Source organism: Eretmochelys imbricata, chromosome 2, assembly GCF_965152235.1.
Source record: "Eretmochelys imbricata isolate rEreImb1 chromosome 2, rEreImb1.hap1, whole genome shotgun sequence".
NCBI classification, from domain to species: domain Eukaryota; kingdom Metazoa; phylum Chordata; order Testudines; family Cheloniidae; genus Eretmochelys; species Eretmochelys imbricata.
In genome coordinates, this window is record NC_135573.1 from 36,872,172 (window position 1) to 36,887,804 (window position 15,633).

Below are 15,633 nucleotides of genomic sequence, written 5' to 3' on the forward strand. Positions count from 1 at the left end.
TTAGAACTAGCTTGCCTTTCATTTGTAGGTTTGGAGTTTTTTGACATGTCAGTTTCCAACTAATATTGATAGTTAAAACCTGGATTGACAGATTTAAAACCATGGGGATGGACTGGATTATATGCCACAATTGCACTGTGGAGTCATTAGCAGAGAATTAGTACAGGTCCATGAAGTCCTGCTAGTTTCTCAACTCTGATTCAACTAATATCACATAAATTATTCACAAAATTGTCCCTCAGGTGCTAAGGATTTACAAATGAGAGAAACAGTAACCATTCTAAATTGACAGCAAACCAAAGCCTCGGTTACCCTTGTACCCTTACCATGAAGATTTTAGCCCTTTCTTCTGGAGGCAGTTTTTTACTGTGTTCATAGTGGATGAATACTGACCTGCTGCTGCAGCTGGAATTTTCAGTATTTTGGTTTAGAACTGAAGACACAATGCATCAGCTGGACATTTGCTTTAATGAGCTTTAAGATTTTTACTTTTAGAGCAGATTGACGCTGAAAAGTTAAAGTGGCATAGCTACATTTTTTAGGGATGTCAAAAATCTATGGCCCTGAGAGACACAGTTAAGCCAATCTAACCCATAGTGTGGACAGTGCTAGGTCAACAGATAAATTCTTCCATTGACCTAGCTCCACCTCTCAGGGAGGTGGATTACCTACTAGCTATGACAGAACCCCTCCTGTTGCTTTAGTAAGTGTTTACATTGAAGCATTTTAAGTGTAGACAGAGCCTCGTTTGATCTCTGGTTTGGTGTTATGACCTGGTCACTAGTGAATAATGGAGATTTAGACTGATCACTGTATTTTGCGTACTCTTAAAGATAAACTCCCAAAGCCTGGGGTGCTGAAATGAATAGGTTCAAACAGCTAAATCATTAATAGAACTTTGAAAATTGTCTACTTAGTGTTTGCCTTATCAAGTAGTTGTGGACAAGTCATGCAAGACTATGGCATTAATACTGAAGTTAAAAATCAGATTAATGTTGGGTAAATTCAGTGAATACCATCTGTTTCTTTATTTGTCAAGATGCACAACTATTGAGGGTAGTGGACCAAATTGCTTTTTTGTTTTTAAACGCAACCCTGATGCATTTCATGGATTCATAAATAATTTTACAACATCTGTTGTATTACAACCACTATGAAATTACTTAAATGGGTGATCCAGTCATTTGGATGACTTGGGCTTTACTGGAGACTGAAGATAATGATACTTAACTTCTTTTGTAAAGCGCTTTGAGATCTACTGATGAAAAGCACTATATAAGAGCTAGCAATTATTATTAGGTGCCTAGGTATGGCATCAGTATCCCAAAAGTAACACCCATTTTATTTTTGTAAATCTTAACTGTGATGTCTGAGACTTGATTCAGCAAAGGCCCAATATGGATAGTAAAAATCAGCTTATGGCCAACTCACCAGCACTGTAAATTGTTGGCTGGGAATTTGTGACAGAGGACTTCTGTGTCTGATCTATCAATCCAGCACCTTTCACAAGAACTATAAATAAACTTCAAAATAAATCAGATGAGCAATCTAAACATTAGCTATGACTTCAATTTCCTAGGTTAATCATGTCATCAGTCCATTGTTGGATGTCTACTTTCCTGAAGAATCCGGTGTTAATGTGATTGCAGAGCCTGGATGCTATTATGTTTCATCTGCATTTACTCTAGCAGTTAACATCATTGCAAAGAAAGCTGTTGAATACGATAAATTTCTTCCCTCTGGAAGTAAGCAATATATTTGTTTTGTACATGTGTGAATCAGGACAAATAAGTCTCCATTTTTGTCAGCATAGCTCCATTTTATGTGCAGATCATGAATTATGCTTTTTAAATATTCTGTTCAATATATGGCTCATACTTGAGTCTGTCTGTTTTTTAAGGTTCTGTCCCTATGTTAATCTTAGGTTTGGCAGAATTAAGTGTTGATTTTTTAAAAAATAATTGATGATTGTTTTGAAGCATATTTTTTTCATTTTTATATATTTTAAATTTTCACCTTTGCAGGATATTATGTGGCATGGTCAGACAATACTTACTTCGTTATAGTAGATGTTGAGTTTCAAAAAGTCCAAATTTTTTATAACTGTTAAAACAAATTATCAACATCATGTCAAAATATATAAAATGAATATCATTAATCAAATTCTAATAAATTCTCAAGCAGCGTTTTTCTTTCTTTGCCTATCTGTATATTTTGTTATCATTGGTGGAAATATTTTTTCATCAGTTGGTGTGTATACAATGAAAGACATTTACCGATAAAAATCTAATCCTTCCAAGCCTGGTTAATCTGTACCTCTGTTAATTTTCTGTTTTCTGTGTGTGTTTGGCATTGCTTTTTTCCTCACTGGTTTATGGATGTGACTCATCTATGATCTTCAGGCATGCTATCAGCATATAATTACAGCTGTATTAGGGGAAGATGAAAGAACATGCAATGGAGTTACTATTGTCCCTCTTTTACTAAAATGGAATTTTTTGGATGTTTTGAGTAATGACTGAAATATTAATATACAAAATGTGTCCTTAAGCATAGCCTTTAGCGGGAGGCTTGAATGGATATTGTAGTCTCATAATTACACTCTTTCCCCAACATTCTTATCCCAGTGCATGTTTTACATACTCTGGGGGGTGGGGATTAACTGTTACATATTTTTATAACAACATTTAATTCGCAGTCCTCTGTAACCATTTTTCTTCCAGTGGAGCAAACCAGGAGTGATGATGAGCCAATCTTTATGTACTACATGAACGATGGTGTTTATGGTTCTTTTGCAAGTAAATTGTTTGAAAAATTTAATACCATCCCAGAGGTTCACAAGGTGAGTCTATATCATATTCTTACAGAATTTACAAAGGATTATTCTTTTGTGGGGAAATTCTGCAGATCCATTACAATGGATCTTATTCCTGTTTGCAGCTTCTTTGGGGCAGTAACCAGACCTGCCACTCAGGCGCAAATGGCCACACCCCTGAAGACCCAGCCACTTCTAGCTAGTTTGAACTGGCTTTTTATTTTGCCTTGGAAGGGGTGTGGGTGAGTGGAGGAGTTGTGCTCTGCAGCAGGCTTGCTGAAACACCTTCCCCCCCACCCCGTTTTGATACCAGGGTTGCTGGCTGCAGAAGTTTCCGTTTTAACCTGTCTGGACATGCCGCTCTGTTGGAACAGCTTCAAGGCAATTAGAGGAATAGAGAAGTTGGACGAAAAGGGCGCAAAAATGTCTGGCCAGCTGAACTCAGCTTGTTTTGCCAGTCAGCCATGTGCTACCTGCCTGACTAATGGGTCTCTGCTCTTTGCAGGTCAGCCATGCCCCAGACTGCTAGTCTTGGAGGGCTGAGGTAGAGAGCAGCCCAGAGGTGGAGGAACAAGCAGCAGTAAAGGGTGTCTTGGCCCACTACTTGTTTCTAATTTACTTCACCCTCTTTAACAAGGTGGGAATCATCCCTTATGGAAGCCTGCCTTGCCCACCCTAGGATTCAGTGAGACAACATGGGTGTTAACTGTTGTGTAGCACTACAGGGCCCACCAGGGGATTTAGTGAGACAAAAGGGCTGTGTCATGTGATTGTTTTCCCTGCTCCTTCCACAGGCAGGGATTTAAGGAGCTTCTATAAAATTCAAGGGCTCATCTCAAAAGAACATTATTTCTGTAGAACCACACCTGCTATGCTTTCTCCTGACCCCCTCTGTTGATATTCTATTACCACAGAATACAGAAGCTGAGAGGGACATAAAAGGCACACTATGGACTCTAATTGCAGGTGTCACTCCTCCACAGAGGAAATTTCTAAGGCTTGATTTTTTCCTAGTAAAAAGGAGGAGAAAAAGGTGCAGGGACTTCCTTCCACTTGTAGGTCACCACAATACAGGAAGAACTCAGTTTTTTTTCTTTTGAGGAGTAATCAGAAACCATTCTCAGGAGTATTTGGTGGGGACTCTGTATGCCTCCAGATAAGCCCCTGCAAAAGGAAACATGGGGATTGTGAGGGAAGGGGAATTAGTTCATCCACAAGCAGATTTGTGATAATTTGTACTCCCAATGTTGATTCAGTCCTCATGTTAAAGAAACAGATGATCTTTATTTAAAAGAATATAATTTAAAAACCAAAACAACCCCTGAGCCAGCTCAGCAGTCTTTTATGCCTCCACATATCGGACTAGAACCAGACATACATGGCCAGACTACCTCTTGCCCATTGTATCATTAAGAACCTTCAGGCCAGCAGCCTTGTTGAGAAAGATTTCCTTAGCCCTCCCTCATCAAAACAGCCTGAGATTTACAGTAAGAGCAATAAGCTCAGCTTAGTCACAGCACCAGCTCTGCCTGAGGCTGTGGAAGTCCAATCCTCAGGCCAAGTAGGTACTGGTTACTGCTGAGTAGCACAGGGGGGGCACACACTTTAGTGACTATAAACAAACCTACCTTGGAAACCTGCTTACATAAAATAATTTTAAAATATATTAATCATCTAAGGAGCTCTGATAACTCAAAAGGAGAAAGACTCTTCTATGGGTCTTGGCACTCTTTGATCCAGCTGAGACTTAGAGGAGGGTGTAACGATGCTGGTTCTGGTGGGACCCAACTGAGAATGCCAGTTCAGGATAAATTGCTTAAAGCAGGGCAGTTACAACCCAACACTGGGGTTTTTCCACCTCTAAGGCAAACCAAACCAGCCAGCCAGAGAGGACTTCGGTTTTGTCCCACTGGCTAGCCACAAGTCACACAAGCAATTCCCTTAGACACTCCAGTTTCCCAGAATCACCACCAGTGCCACTATTTGTGGGGATAAATGGTTATAAAAACCAATACCCCAGTAAAAGGAAAAGGTTCTCCCGATCCCAAAGGGCCAAGCCCCAGACCCAGGTCAATATACAAATCAGACCTTACTCACAAATCACGCTGTTGCCAGTCCTTTAGAATCTAAAGTCTAAAGATTTATTCATAAAAGGAAAAAAGATATAGATGAGAGCAAGAATTGGTTAAATGGAATCAATTACATACAGTAATGGCAAAGTTCTTAATTCAGGCTTGTAGCAGTGATGGAATAAACTGCAAGTTCAAATCAAGTCTCTGGAGTACATCCACATCTAGGATGGGTCATCAGTTCTTTGTGTAGAGCTTCCATTTGTAGCAAAGTCCCTCCAGAGGTAAGAAGCAGGATTGAAGACAAGGTGGAGGAGCTGCAGTAGCTTTTTATAGTCTCTTGCCATGTGGTCTCTGCTTTCTTTGTCCCAAAGACAAGCTGTCCATCACATGGCATGGAAAAACCTCAGAGTTCTGGTCATAGGCATGTCCCTGCATACCTTGCTGAGTTACAAGGTGTATCTGCCTTCTTTCAATGTGTCGGTTGTATAGCTGATGGTCCTTAATAGACCATCAAGCAGGCTAGGCAGAGCTGACACCAACTTGTTTGGGGTGTCACCCAGAAGCATAGCATAAGTTTGAAATACAGACAGTATAGAGCCAATATTCATAACTTCAACTCCAAAGTCACAAGATGGAGACCAAGTTCTACCACTGCACCAAATTTTCATCATTAATTGATGTGAACACCTATCTACATGTTATGCAACCGTGCTGGAGGAGATACCAGCATCATGTGCAACAGACTACATTACCCATATACCCTTTATTCTGTGGCCTACCTGCCTTGCTCAGGCTGTCCTCCAAAGTGCTAGTTAACATTGTTTCTCCACAAGCAGAAAAGGGTTCTTGTATACATGTGCTAAGATGACTTGCTCATCAGAGCACTGTTCCTGGAAAATGCCCACACAAAAGGGATACCATACAGTTCATATTCTTTCCTGGAACAACCTAGTTTGTCAATATCACAAACATCTAAATGAGATCATATTGGCACTGTTACTTCTGGGAATAGTTATAACTATCAACCTCCACTCCAAGCCAGTGGTCAGGAGGCACAGTGTCCTCTGTTCTCCAGTCACATCTGTCAGGGCTCTGTTGTCTTGGATAAGAACAGGGGTCTCTAGGAACAACATACTGTTGTAAGACTCCACATGGTTTTTCTCCATAAATTTCTTGGGCATGTAGGACTGTCTTTTTTGTGCCATTGCCAGGGGTACTTGGAAGAGAGGGTATGTTGCAATGAGAGGATTGGTGGAGATAATCTATAGCAGCTTCAAAAGCAGGAAACCTCATTCAGGGAACAAATTGCATCCAAAGTTAATGCAAGAACAGACTTCTAACACAGAATCAAGGGGATCAAAATAATTAGGCCTTAAGAGCAGTCCTGATCAGCCAAGATGTAGCAGTGATCCCTTACAACACTTCAGCAATAGCTTTAAACAAGGACAGAGGTACCAGGCCCTCAACCTGGATGAGCATCTAATCTTCGCTGTTCCTGGCTGCATATTTTGAAAAGAGCAAAAAAAAATCTTCTGTATATTCAAGCACTACATATAGAATAAATAAATATAGGAGGTGGTTAAAGTAAAGGAAAAATCCAGAAGAGCGGAGTCTACAGCCTAAGGTCTTTGAGTGCAGAGTCAGCCCTGAGTCACCTGTGTGTCAATGGACATATCTGTAGCCAGAACCCAGCAAAGATGAGTCTCTTTTCTGATGAAGAAATTAATAGGCTGAAGGCATGATTATGCACCTTTCTTCCAGGGCCAAAAGCCTGACTTTCTTTTTCTGATCACAGTATTCTCCAGGATCTCCAGGACAAACGAACAAGGCAGAAGTGAGCCATGATGGCCTCCATGCTGTCAAGGGAAATTCTAGGTCTCATGTAGAATTCAGGTGTCCACCACCACTCAGCTATGTCTCCTCTACAAAAAGAATCTGCTCCCAAGGACAAAATTCTGTACCCAAGTCCAGAAAATCAAATCTTAACTACATTATGTGAGAGGTATAATTAAAATAGGATAGTCAGATGTGTTAACACGTCTTTAGCCTTGAAAAAGTATTTTTACAAACAGGACATCTTCAGGGGCTTGGTCTGTGTGTGTCATGTTACATTATTGGCCTGCATGGAACAGGCAAAGCATGCCCCCCACCAAAAAAACTGGTGCTCATTCATTCAGAGCCACTCATCTCATTCTTCCTGTTTTCCCTTCACAGAAATGCACTGCTTTTAGACACCCTGTTGTAATGGCTCTGTGGACTTTCCCTGTGAAAAAGAATAGGGAAACCTACCATATCTTTTCTCAAAAATTTTCTTTCTTCCAGTCATAAAAGTCCGCAGATCCAACTCAGTACAAGGATTGTGGTCTGAGGAAGGCTTAAACCATCACACTAGCCTCCATTTTCTTTGGGGACACAGTATATATTTCCTTGGGGTGAAATTTGAAGTTAGGGACATAATAATATAATTGGGGTGGAATTTCAAGTTGCTCTGCAGCAGAAAATGTTTATGAATGTTGTCTGTTAACCTGTGAATTAACCTTTAAAGGACTTTGCACTACAAAACAGCTTTGGAAGTATTCTGAACTGGCTAGGTCTTTAGGGGTATGGCCTCTCCCAGACTGCCTGATTGACAAGTCTTTTCTGCCCCAAGAAGCTGCAAGCAGGCGTGAGACCCATTGTAATGGATCTGTGGACTTTTTCCCTAGAAGAAAGGAATTTTTCAGATGACTTAATATCAATGTTCTTTTTCTAATGTGTCTATAAAACTTTCTTTTGCCTTAAACTAAAGCCTGACTTGACTGGATTATTTTTGTAGAAATACAAGGAAGATGAGCCTCTGTTTGCCAGCAGCCTTTGGGGTCCATCCTGTGATGAGCTTGATCAAATTGTGGAAAACTGTCTTCTTCCTGAGTTGAGTGTCGGAGACTGGCTGATCTTTGATAATATGGGTTCTGGTACCTTGGGTCAACAGTCTGCCTTTAATGATTTTCAGAGACCACCAATTTACTACATGATGTCTTTCAATGACTGGTAAGATGATGTTTTCAATATTTGCTGTGGTAGTTGCACTCAGCCTTTTTCCCCCCGAAAACATTTAGTCATAATCTTACAGTTGGATGCATGGTGATTGATATAGGAAGATTTATTTTTTAAAAAAAATCAACTTAGACAATTAGTTCATGTTTCTTTTTTAAAATGCTACCACACTGTTTCACCTTTCAAACAGGACTACATTAACATGAACTAGGTATTCTCACCAATAGTGTCCACGCAAGACAGTTAGAGCACAATGGTTTGGAGTGCTCTGCAGTTCACAATCCCATAGTCTACCCTGTGGTGTGGTGTAGACAAGTCTTTCATTTAAGACAATGGTAGAATGCATACAATTGTAGGTATTGCTTTGCTGGCTGATGAGTCTCTGTGCAGCTGTCCAATGTGTTAAAAGGAAGTGTTGTGATAAGCACAGCCTATATAACATATATTCACCAGTAAATACTGTAATGCACGTATTACTAAGGTGGAAAAGGTTAACTTAATCTTAAGTCTGCCAAATAATTTTTTTGTTTAGACTGAATACTGAACTTAATGCTGGTTTCCAATGTTAAGCCGCCATGAGAACTTTAAAACTCTCAGGTCTATGCTTCCTGAACATACCTCTGTTATACTTTCTGCTGTAGGTATGAGATGCAAGATGCTGGAATTACTTCAGACACATTGATGAAGAACTTCTTCTTTGTGCCTTCTTGCATTCAGCTGAGCCCAGAAGACAGCTTTTCCACTGCAGCTTAAACAGGCAGTAACGCTTCATGTAGACTTGCAGTTGCAAGCCTGTAGTTTGTCTGGTCAACATTCCACTGTGGAATTAAAATGGAACAATCTTGAATTCAACTCATTCTCTTCAAAACTTGAAAATTAGTAATAGCTAATTGGGACCAGGCAAAACCAGCTACAACTACAATTCACTGGGGTGGGAGGGTTAGATAATAGTGTGCAGATTTAAACTTGCCAGTTTGTTCAACCCCTGAGCGTTTAAATAAAATATGCAACAAAATGGATGACTTAGTCGAGATGGAAACCCATCACTTGGGTTCTCAGTTAAACAGTTTACATACAAGTACACAGTTTTTATACTAAGGATTCCTGTTAGAAAGTCTTGTAAAGTTATTGTCTTTCACCCAGATATATCAAATGTCAGTGGGAGACTAGTGTGACTTCATTAGAGATGTTCAGTGTATTTAGTGTGTAAATTTGTGCTTTGAACTGTAGTTCAATAAATGTAAAATTGCATCATAGTATTTGTTGTATTTGACCCTTGACGTAACCCATGTATGATTGCAATAAAACTTTGTGTAGATTTTTTTTTTCAGGCTCTCTTTGTGAGAGGGACTAGATAGCAGTGAAATGGATATGTAGATGATTGTTTTGAAAAGATTTTTTTTTTTCTTCCAGCCTATTATTTCAGGTTTAGGTTGGCAGAACATTAAATGATGAATAATTAATTTAAGTAAATTAAGTTTGGTGAGCTCGTGTGAAGGGAAGTTCAGATGATAAGTTCCTGGCAAGCTGAAATGCAGTTTGTGGTGTTGCTTCAACATAAACTAAATTATATTAACATTTCTAACACCAAAAATATCAAACATTCAAGGCAACAGTAGTGAATAGCAGTACCTAGGAGAGAGGTAGCTGTAGCTAGAATGCATGTAGTACCCATGTAGAAATATGAATTACAGCTGTACTGAATGTTAAATAGAAATGTCAGTTCCCTTTTTTGAACTAGCTTTATAGAAAACCTTCAACTAGTCCTGTACAGCATTGTCTTTGTAATAGAAGGGCTACATGTCTTCAGAAACCTTGATGCTCTTTTGCACTGTACTTTGTGTATTTAAATAACAGCAAAGCACACCAACTATATATGCCAACTAATCTTAATAACTGAAGCTGTTCAGTGGAATTACTTGTTCTGTTATTAAAGTCTCTTGATTCTTTTCTCCAGTCCTCCACTTGCTTTTTCATTTTAACTTATTTTTCTTGCTAACCTGAAACTGTTAGGAGTCAGGATTTTTAAGTACTCATGGCTATTGTGCTAAATCCTGGATCTCTGAATCAAAAGCATTAATTAGAAAATGGAGATGATTTTTTAGCTCCTTACCTGGGGGTGTGAAATTTCCACCTTACATGTACAAATGCATTTGTACATTAGTGCCAACTGGCAGGAAACCCAAGTTTGCAGTTCAGAAAGGCTAAGAATACATAATATTGTATATCTTTAAAGGTGGAAAGAAGGTGAGTTTATCATGGAATGATCCTTTCACCTTGGACTTCCAGCACCAAGGGCTTGCCTACACACAGTTTTATACCTGTATCTACAATCACAATAGGGAATTGTACCATGTTGTTTCTCAATTGATAGAATGGTGTAGGCCAGTCCTAAGGGAAGCACTAAGGCCCAAAACCTCAGAAGTATTTAGGTATCTAAGTACCATTGAAATCAGTGGCTGTTAAGTGCTTAAATACCTTTGCACCTCTGGGCTTAACTGTCTTGTGCTTTTTGAGTTAATGAATTGTTCCTGTCTGTTGAAGGGACAGGTTGAAGATGGTCATGTTTTATAATAATTATTTATGGGGGTTAATACTTTGGGAGTTAGTTTCGTATGGAAAATCTAGCCATCAGCCCAAATTTCTCTAGGTTTGAAAGAGTCCATGTACTCTAGTCCTCCAGTGGCAGGTTTGGTTGAAATCCTAAACAAATACAAAACATCACCTAGGGTTATCTGAGATCATGTTGCAGGATTCTGCTGTGGAGCTTTAAAGAGAATTGTTTTATGTTAAACTTACAGCTCAGTTGCAAATAATTCCATTGTAAATAATATGGTGGTCAGTTCAGACATACCTATTGTATATGAAGACAGTTTGCCATAAAAAAGTTTGAACCCAGTATGTATTTCAATTTGATGCTAAAAATTGTTACCATCATTTGTTTACAATATTGTAATCTCAGTTCAGAAGTTAAAATATAAACCTGAATGATTTCTATATAGTGATTGAACTGTAATGTAGCTTTGTCATGCTGAATACACATCTACAACTTCTTGCTCAGAAAACTACTCTTGTGGACCTTGGTATGAATACAGTGGGGATTTTAAACCATTAATTTCCATGATGTTAATATCCAAGTGCTGTTTCCAGTACACTGGAATAATCATGTATATCCCAAACAGGCTCATTGTTACACCATACCTATATTCACAAAACTATTAATACTTCTTCTGAAGTACTACATCAATACATTTGACAATTTGTATATATGTTTTGGCATTTCCCAAGCGTTCATCCCCACCCTTTAATTAGGCACCACAACTTGAGGCAATGGTCCCTCTTTATTTGGTATAACCAAACTACTCAAGCTCTGTCAGTTATCTTTCAGTAGGGAAAGACACTTCGCAGCTGCTTCTGCTCTATCCAAGCAACCAGTCACATAAATGTGATTTAGTAAATCCATTGCTGCTACCCAGTCAACCTAAATATAAAATTTACCTTGAGCTGAGGATTGTCACCTAGCTAAGGTGAGTCCTGTGTCAGAGGTGGGTAAATTCCATTCCCCATCTCATTACTTTTAATGAAAACACTCCCCCACATTATAGGGAACACCAAAGAGATTTAATACTCTTAATGGGCTGTACATGAGACTTGATCCAGGCTTGAGAGAACAGGGAAAGTTATGAAAAACCATTTCATTGTATATTTAGGAAAACAAACTAGATTTAATTACTGTCCCTACTTCCCTCAGAAGATACCTGCTAAATAAATTGCTAGAATTTGATAGACTAGGGTGTGCTAGTCTAAAACTTAATCTTGCATTTTGGTTTGCTATTGATTCCCTGTAATTAGGCACAGGCCTAGGCACCAACTCCGAGAGGCATATGATGAGGTTGTGACATCTCAGCTTTCATTAAAACAAAAATATTGAAAATGTAAACTGTGCATAGTTAGAGAGAGGTCTGCCTGAGTTTGTAGAGTCAAACAGCAGTGCTGAGACATGAGGTGCCTTGGCTATAAAGACCAAGATCCACTGCTGCTTTAGTAGGCCCTACCAACAGCACCCTAGCACGGACCTCGGTGTGTGGCAGTAGGGGAATGTAAGAGGCTCCCCCTCACCAGTTCTTAAGATAAATAGTTGTAAGGCCCCAGTACTTACCCTAGAAGATATGGTCACCCCTGCAAGGGATATGGGACCCACAAGTGGTAGACCCTGACTTTTGTTTCTCAGGGAGTAGACAAGGGTACCTGCTGCCACCTCTCTGGGAAGGAAGGTAGGCCCACAGCCACTTCAGGTGCTGGGCAGGGTGGGGGGCAAGCTATGGCATGCCAGTGGCCTTTGATAGTCTTAATCCATTCCTGCCTGTGAACAACCAAGGCTTTAAGTATTCAGCCCTTCAGTTCACACAAAGAATAGCCTAAACTCATTGTTTTAGATCATCTCCTTTCCTACCTGACGCCAACTAGAATCTGCATCCTGAGAGTTTCCATGGTAAAATGCAAATAGCCATAAACACATCTTTTATTAAAACCATTCTTAAGAAGATGGGGAAGCTATAGATGGTGGTCATGCAGGCATACCCTTTACTACTGCAGTGTTGCCTCCCTCTGCCCCCAAATCTCCTGGAGAGAAGCGATATGGATCGGCTTTTTATTTTTAAGTACGTTTTTTAGACCTCATGATTGCAGAGAAAAGCATGGAAACATGAACTGGAATGCATGCTGCAGGCTCAGAATAAGAAGGCAAGTAAACCCCCCTATTTTTAAAAAAAATTTTTTTTAAATTAATCTGACTCATGATCTTTGAATGGTTGAGATTGGCAATACTGCTACCCCATAAGGGAATTCGTGTTTGGATCCTAGTACAGCTACCCTGTAGCTTCTTTGTATAATACAATAGTATTGGATCCTCCAGTGGAAGAATGGCTGGCATGACAAAATTACCTGTGGCAAAAGAGCCTCTGAAGAAGAGGAGGGTTTGACTGTTGTAAAACTAGCTGCCGTGGAAATGGTCACAGGCTGAGTAGAATATAGAACCCAATATTAAACAATACTGTAACCTTCAAGCTAAACAAAGCCACCTTTTCACATTACATTTTAATCTCCTTGCCTCTGTATAGTCTAATTTGAATTAGGTGTTTTAATAGGATTACCCAGCGAATTGCTGTAGAACAAAGCCAATTGTGCTTGACAGTATGAGCTAGCTGACAGAAGGGAAACTTGCTGTAAGACAGTAACAGCACTAACAGATTAATTTCTGTTCTGTCTCGAGTGCTCCTATTTGTCAGATTAAGACAGAGCAATGCGGTTATTACAAAAATAGTCATTTTTCTCTGAAGTCAAGTTGGTTGTTATTCCTTGGCTGCCTCTGAATGTAACAATCTCTATACTAACATTCTCTTGATTGCTATACTGCAGCCATTCCAAAGTCTGGAAATTGACACTGTCTTCTGTTTGTTTGTTTTTTTTGTTTTGTTTTGTTTTTAATTTAAAGCCTACATTGTTGAAGGGCTGAGTAGGTCCTATTTTCGTCAACCTTGAGATTTGGAATGAGAAGACATTTCCTATCCTATAAAAGTTGTACAGAAGTCCTAAGTTTACTGTACATCATCCTCCCACTGAGGTTACCTGCCCTCAAGCTGTTTGTAGCTAATCGACTCCCAACAAGGCCCTCAATTCTACTGAGGGCATGAATAGCTATGATGCAGAAAACGTGCACTGAGGTCTGAAAATGTGTGTTTCTAGCAGGATCCCACATAGATCAGTTCTTGGCCCTATGCTGTAACATTTCTGTCAGTGGCCTGGAAGAAAACAAAATCACTGAGAAAGTTGGCAGATTACACAAAAATTGGGGGAAGTGGTAAATAATGAAGAGGACTGGTCACTAATACAGAGTGATCTAGATCACTTAGTTATATTAAAATAGTAAACTGAGTGCAAGCATTATGTAAGTGTAAATGGATACCTTTAGGAACAAAATGTAAACCATACTTGCATAGGAAACAGTGACTTTGAAAAAGATTTAGGCATTGGGGTTGATCATCAGGTGAACATGAGCTCACTGTGCAATCCCGTGACCCAAAGGGCTAATGCAATCCTTGGATGCATAAACTGAAATCTTGAGTAGGAGCAGAGAGGATAGTTTACCTCTGAATTTGACATAAGTACAACCACTGCTAAAATACTGGGTTCGGTTCTGGTGTCCACAATTCAAGAACGGTTGGGGGGGTGGGGATTGACAGAGTTCAGAGAAGAGCCATGAGAATGATTAAAGGATTAGAAAACATGCTTTATAGTGACAAACTCACGGAGCTCAAACTATTTAACATTAGAAAAAGATGAAGGGGTGACTTGATTACTTCTGCAGGTACATATGAGAGGAACGAATGTAATAAGATCTTCAATCTAGCAAGAAGCTAGATAAATTCAGACTAGAAATAAGGCATATTTTTAACAGGGAGGGTAATTAATAATTGGAACAATTTACCACGTCATGATGGATTCTCAGTCACAGGCCATTTTTCAATCCAGATTATGTGTTTTTCTAAAAGATATGATCTAGGAATTATTTTGGGGAAGTTCTATGGCCTATGTTGTACAGGAGGTCAGCTCACAATGGTGCCTTCTTCCTTGGAACTTACGAATCTGTGTCTGGTCAGAAGATAAAGCCCTATCCTATTAGACTCATACATAGATAACTGGCCGTATCTGTGTGACCTGGGGGCTTTGTTATTGCAACTCATGCCTAGGAAAGAAGCCATAAACCAGGGGTCTCAAACACACGTCCCACGGGGTTCTTTTGTGTGGCCCGCCAAACTCCCTGTGCCCTCCATATCCCCCCCCACCTCTCTGCCTATCTCTAGGCCAGGGGTGGGCAAACTACAGCCCGCGGGCCAAATCCAGGCATGGGATCGCCCCCCCATGGTGCGCAGAACCATGTCCCTGCAGCCCCGGGGTGGGGGGGAGACGAGACAACACACAGATGACTCCATGCATTGCTCTCTCTCTTCCAGGCACCGCCAACTGCAGCTCCCATTGGCCGGGAACGGGTAACCGCAGCCAATAGGAGCTTCAGGGAAGGTACCTGGAAGCAAGAGCAACGCGGAGCTCCCTCCCACCCTGGCCCTGGTGCGTGCTGCTGCCACCCCTGGAGCCGCTCTAGGTAAGCGGCACCGGGCCGGAGCCTACACCCTGAACCCCTCCTGCACCCCAACTCCCTGCCCTGAGCCCCCTGCTGCATCCTGCACCCAGGGCCGGCTCCAGCGTTTTTGCCACCCCAAGCAGCAAACAAACAAAAAACCTTGCCACCAAACACGGAGGGGGAGTGACGGTGCAGCCACTGAATTGCCTCCGGTGACCAAACACGAGTCGCGTCCCCGCCACCGAGCGCGAAACGCGCTGTGATGGAGCAGCCGCCAAATTCCCGCCGCTGCCAAGGCTGCCCCAGAGCCCGACCTCCTGCCGCCTCTTTATATTTGCCACCCCAGGCACCTGCTTGGTTTGCTGGTGCCTGGAGCTGGCCCTGCCTGCACCCTAACTCCCTGTCCTGAGCCCCCACCGCATGCCGCACCTTGCACCTCTCCTGCACCCAAACCCCCTGCCCTGAGCCCCCTGCCGTACCCTGCACCATGACCCCCTGCTGCACCCCACACTCCAACTCACTGCCCTGAGCCCCCTGCTGCACCCTGACCCCCTGCTGCACCTCAAGCC

The 15,633-nt window shown here is 41.0% G+C and overlaps 1 protein-coding gene across 4 annotated transcripts in view; it reads left to right on the top strand.

Annotated features, from left to right (window-relative positions):
• The window catches only part of AZIN1 (antizyme inhibitor 1), a 59,601-nt gene extending 49,726 nt beyond the window's left edge, over positions 1 to 9,875 (top strand). For all 4 annotated transcript variants that reach the window (XM_077809895.1, XM_077809897.1, XM_077809898.1 and 1 more), the window contains 4 exons: positions 1,580 to 1,745; positions 2,724 to 2,842; positions 7,703 to 7,917; positions 8,565 to 9,875. In XM_077809895.1, the coding sequence (XP_077666021.1) occupies positions 1,580 to 1,745; positions 2,724 to 2,842; positions 7,703 to 7,917; positions 8,565 to 8,676 (612 nt within the window). In that variant the 3' untranslated portion in view covers positions 8,677 to 9,875. The remainder of the gene's footprint in view (positions 1 to 1,579; positions 1,746 to 2,723; positions 2,843 to 7,702; positions 7,918 to 8,564) is intronic.
• The last annotated feature ends 5,758 nt before the right edge of the window (positions 9,876 to 15,633 follow it).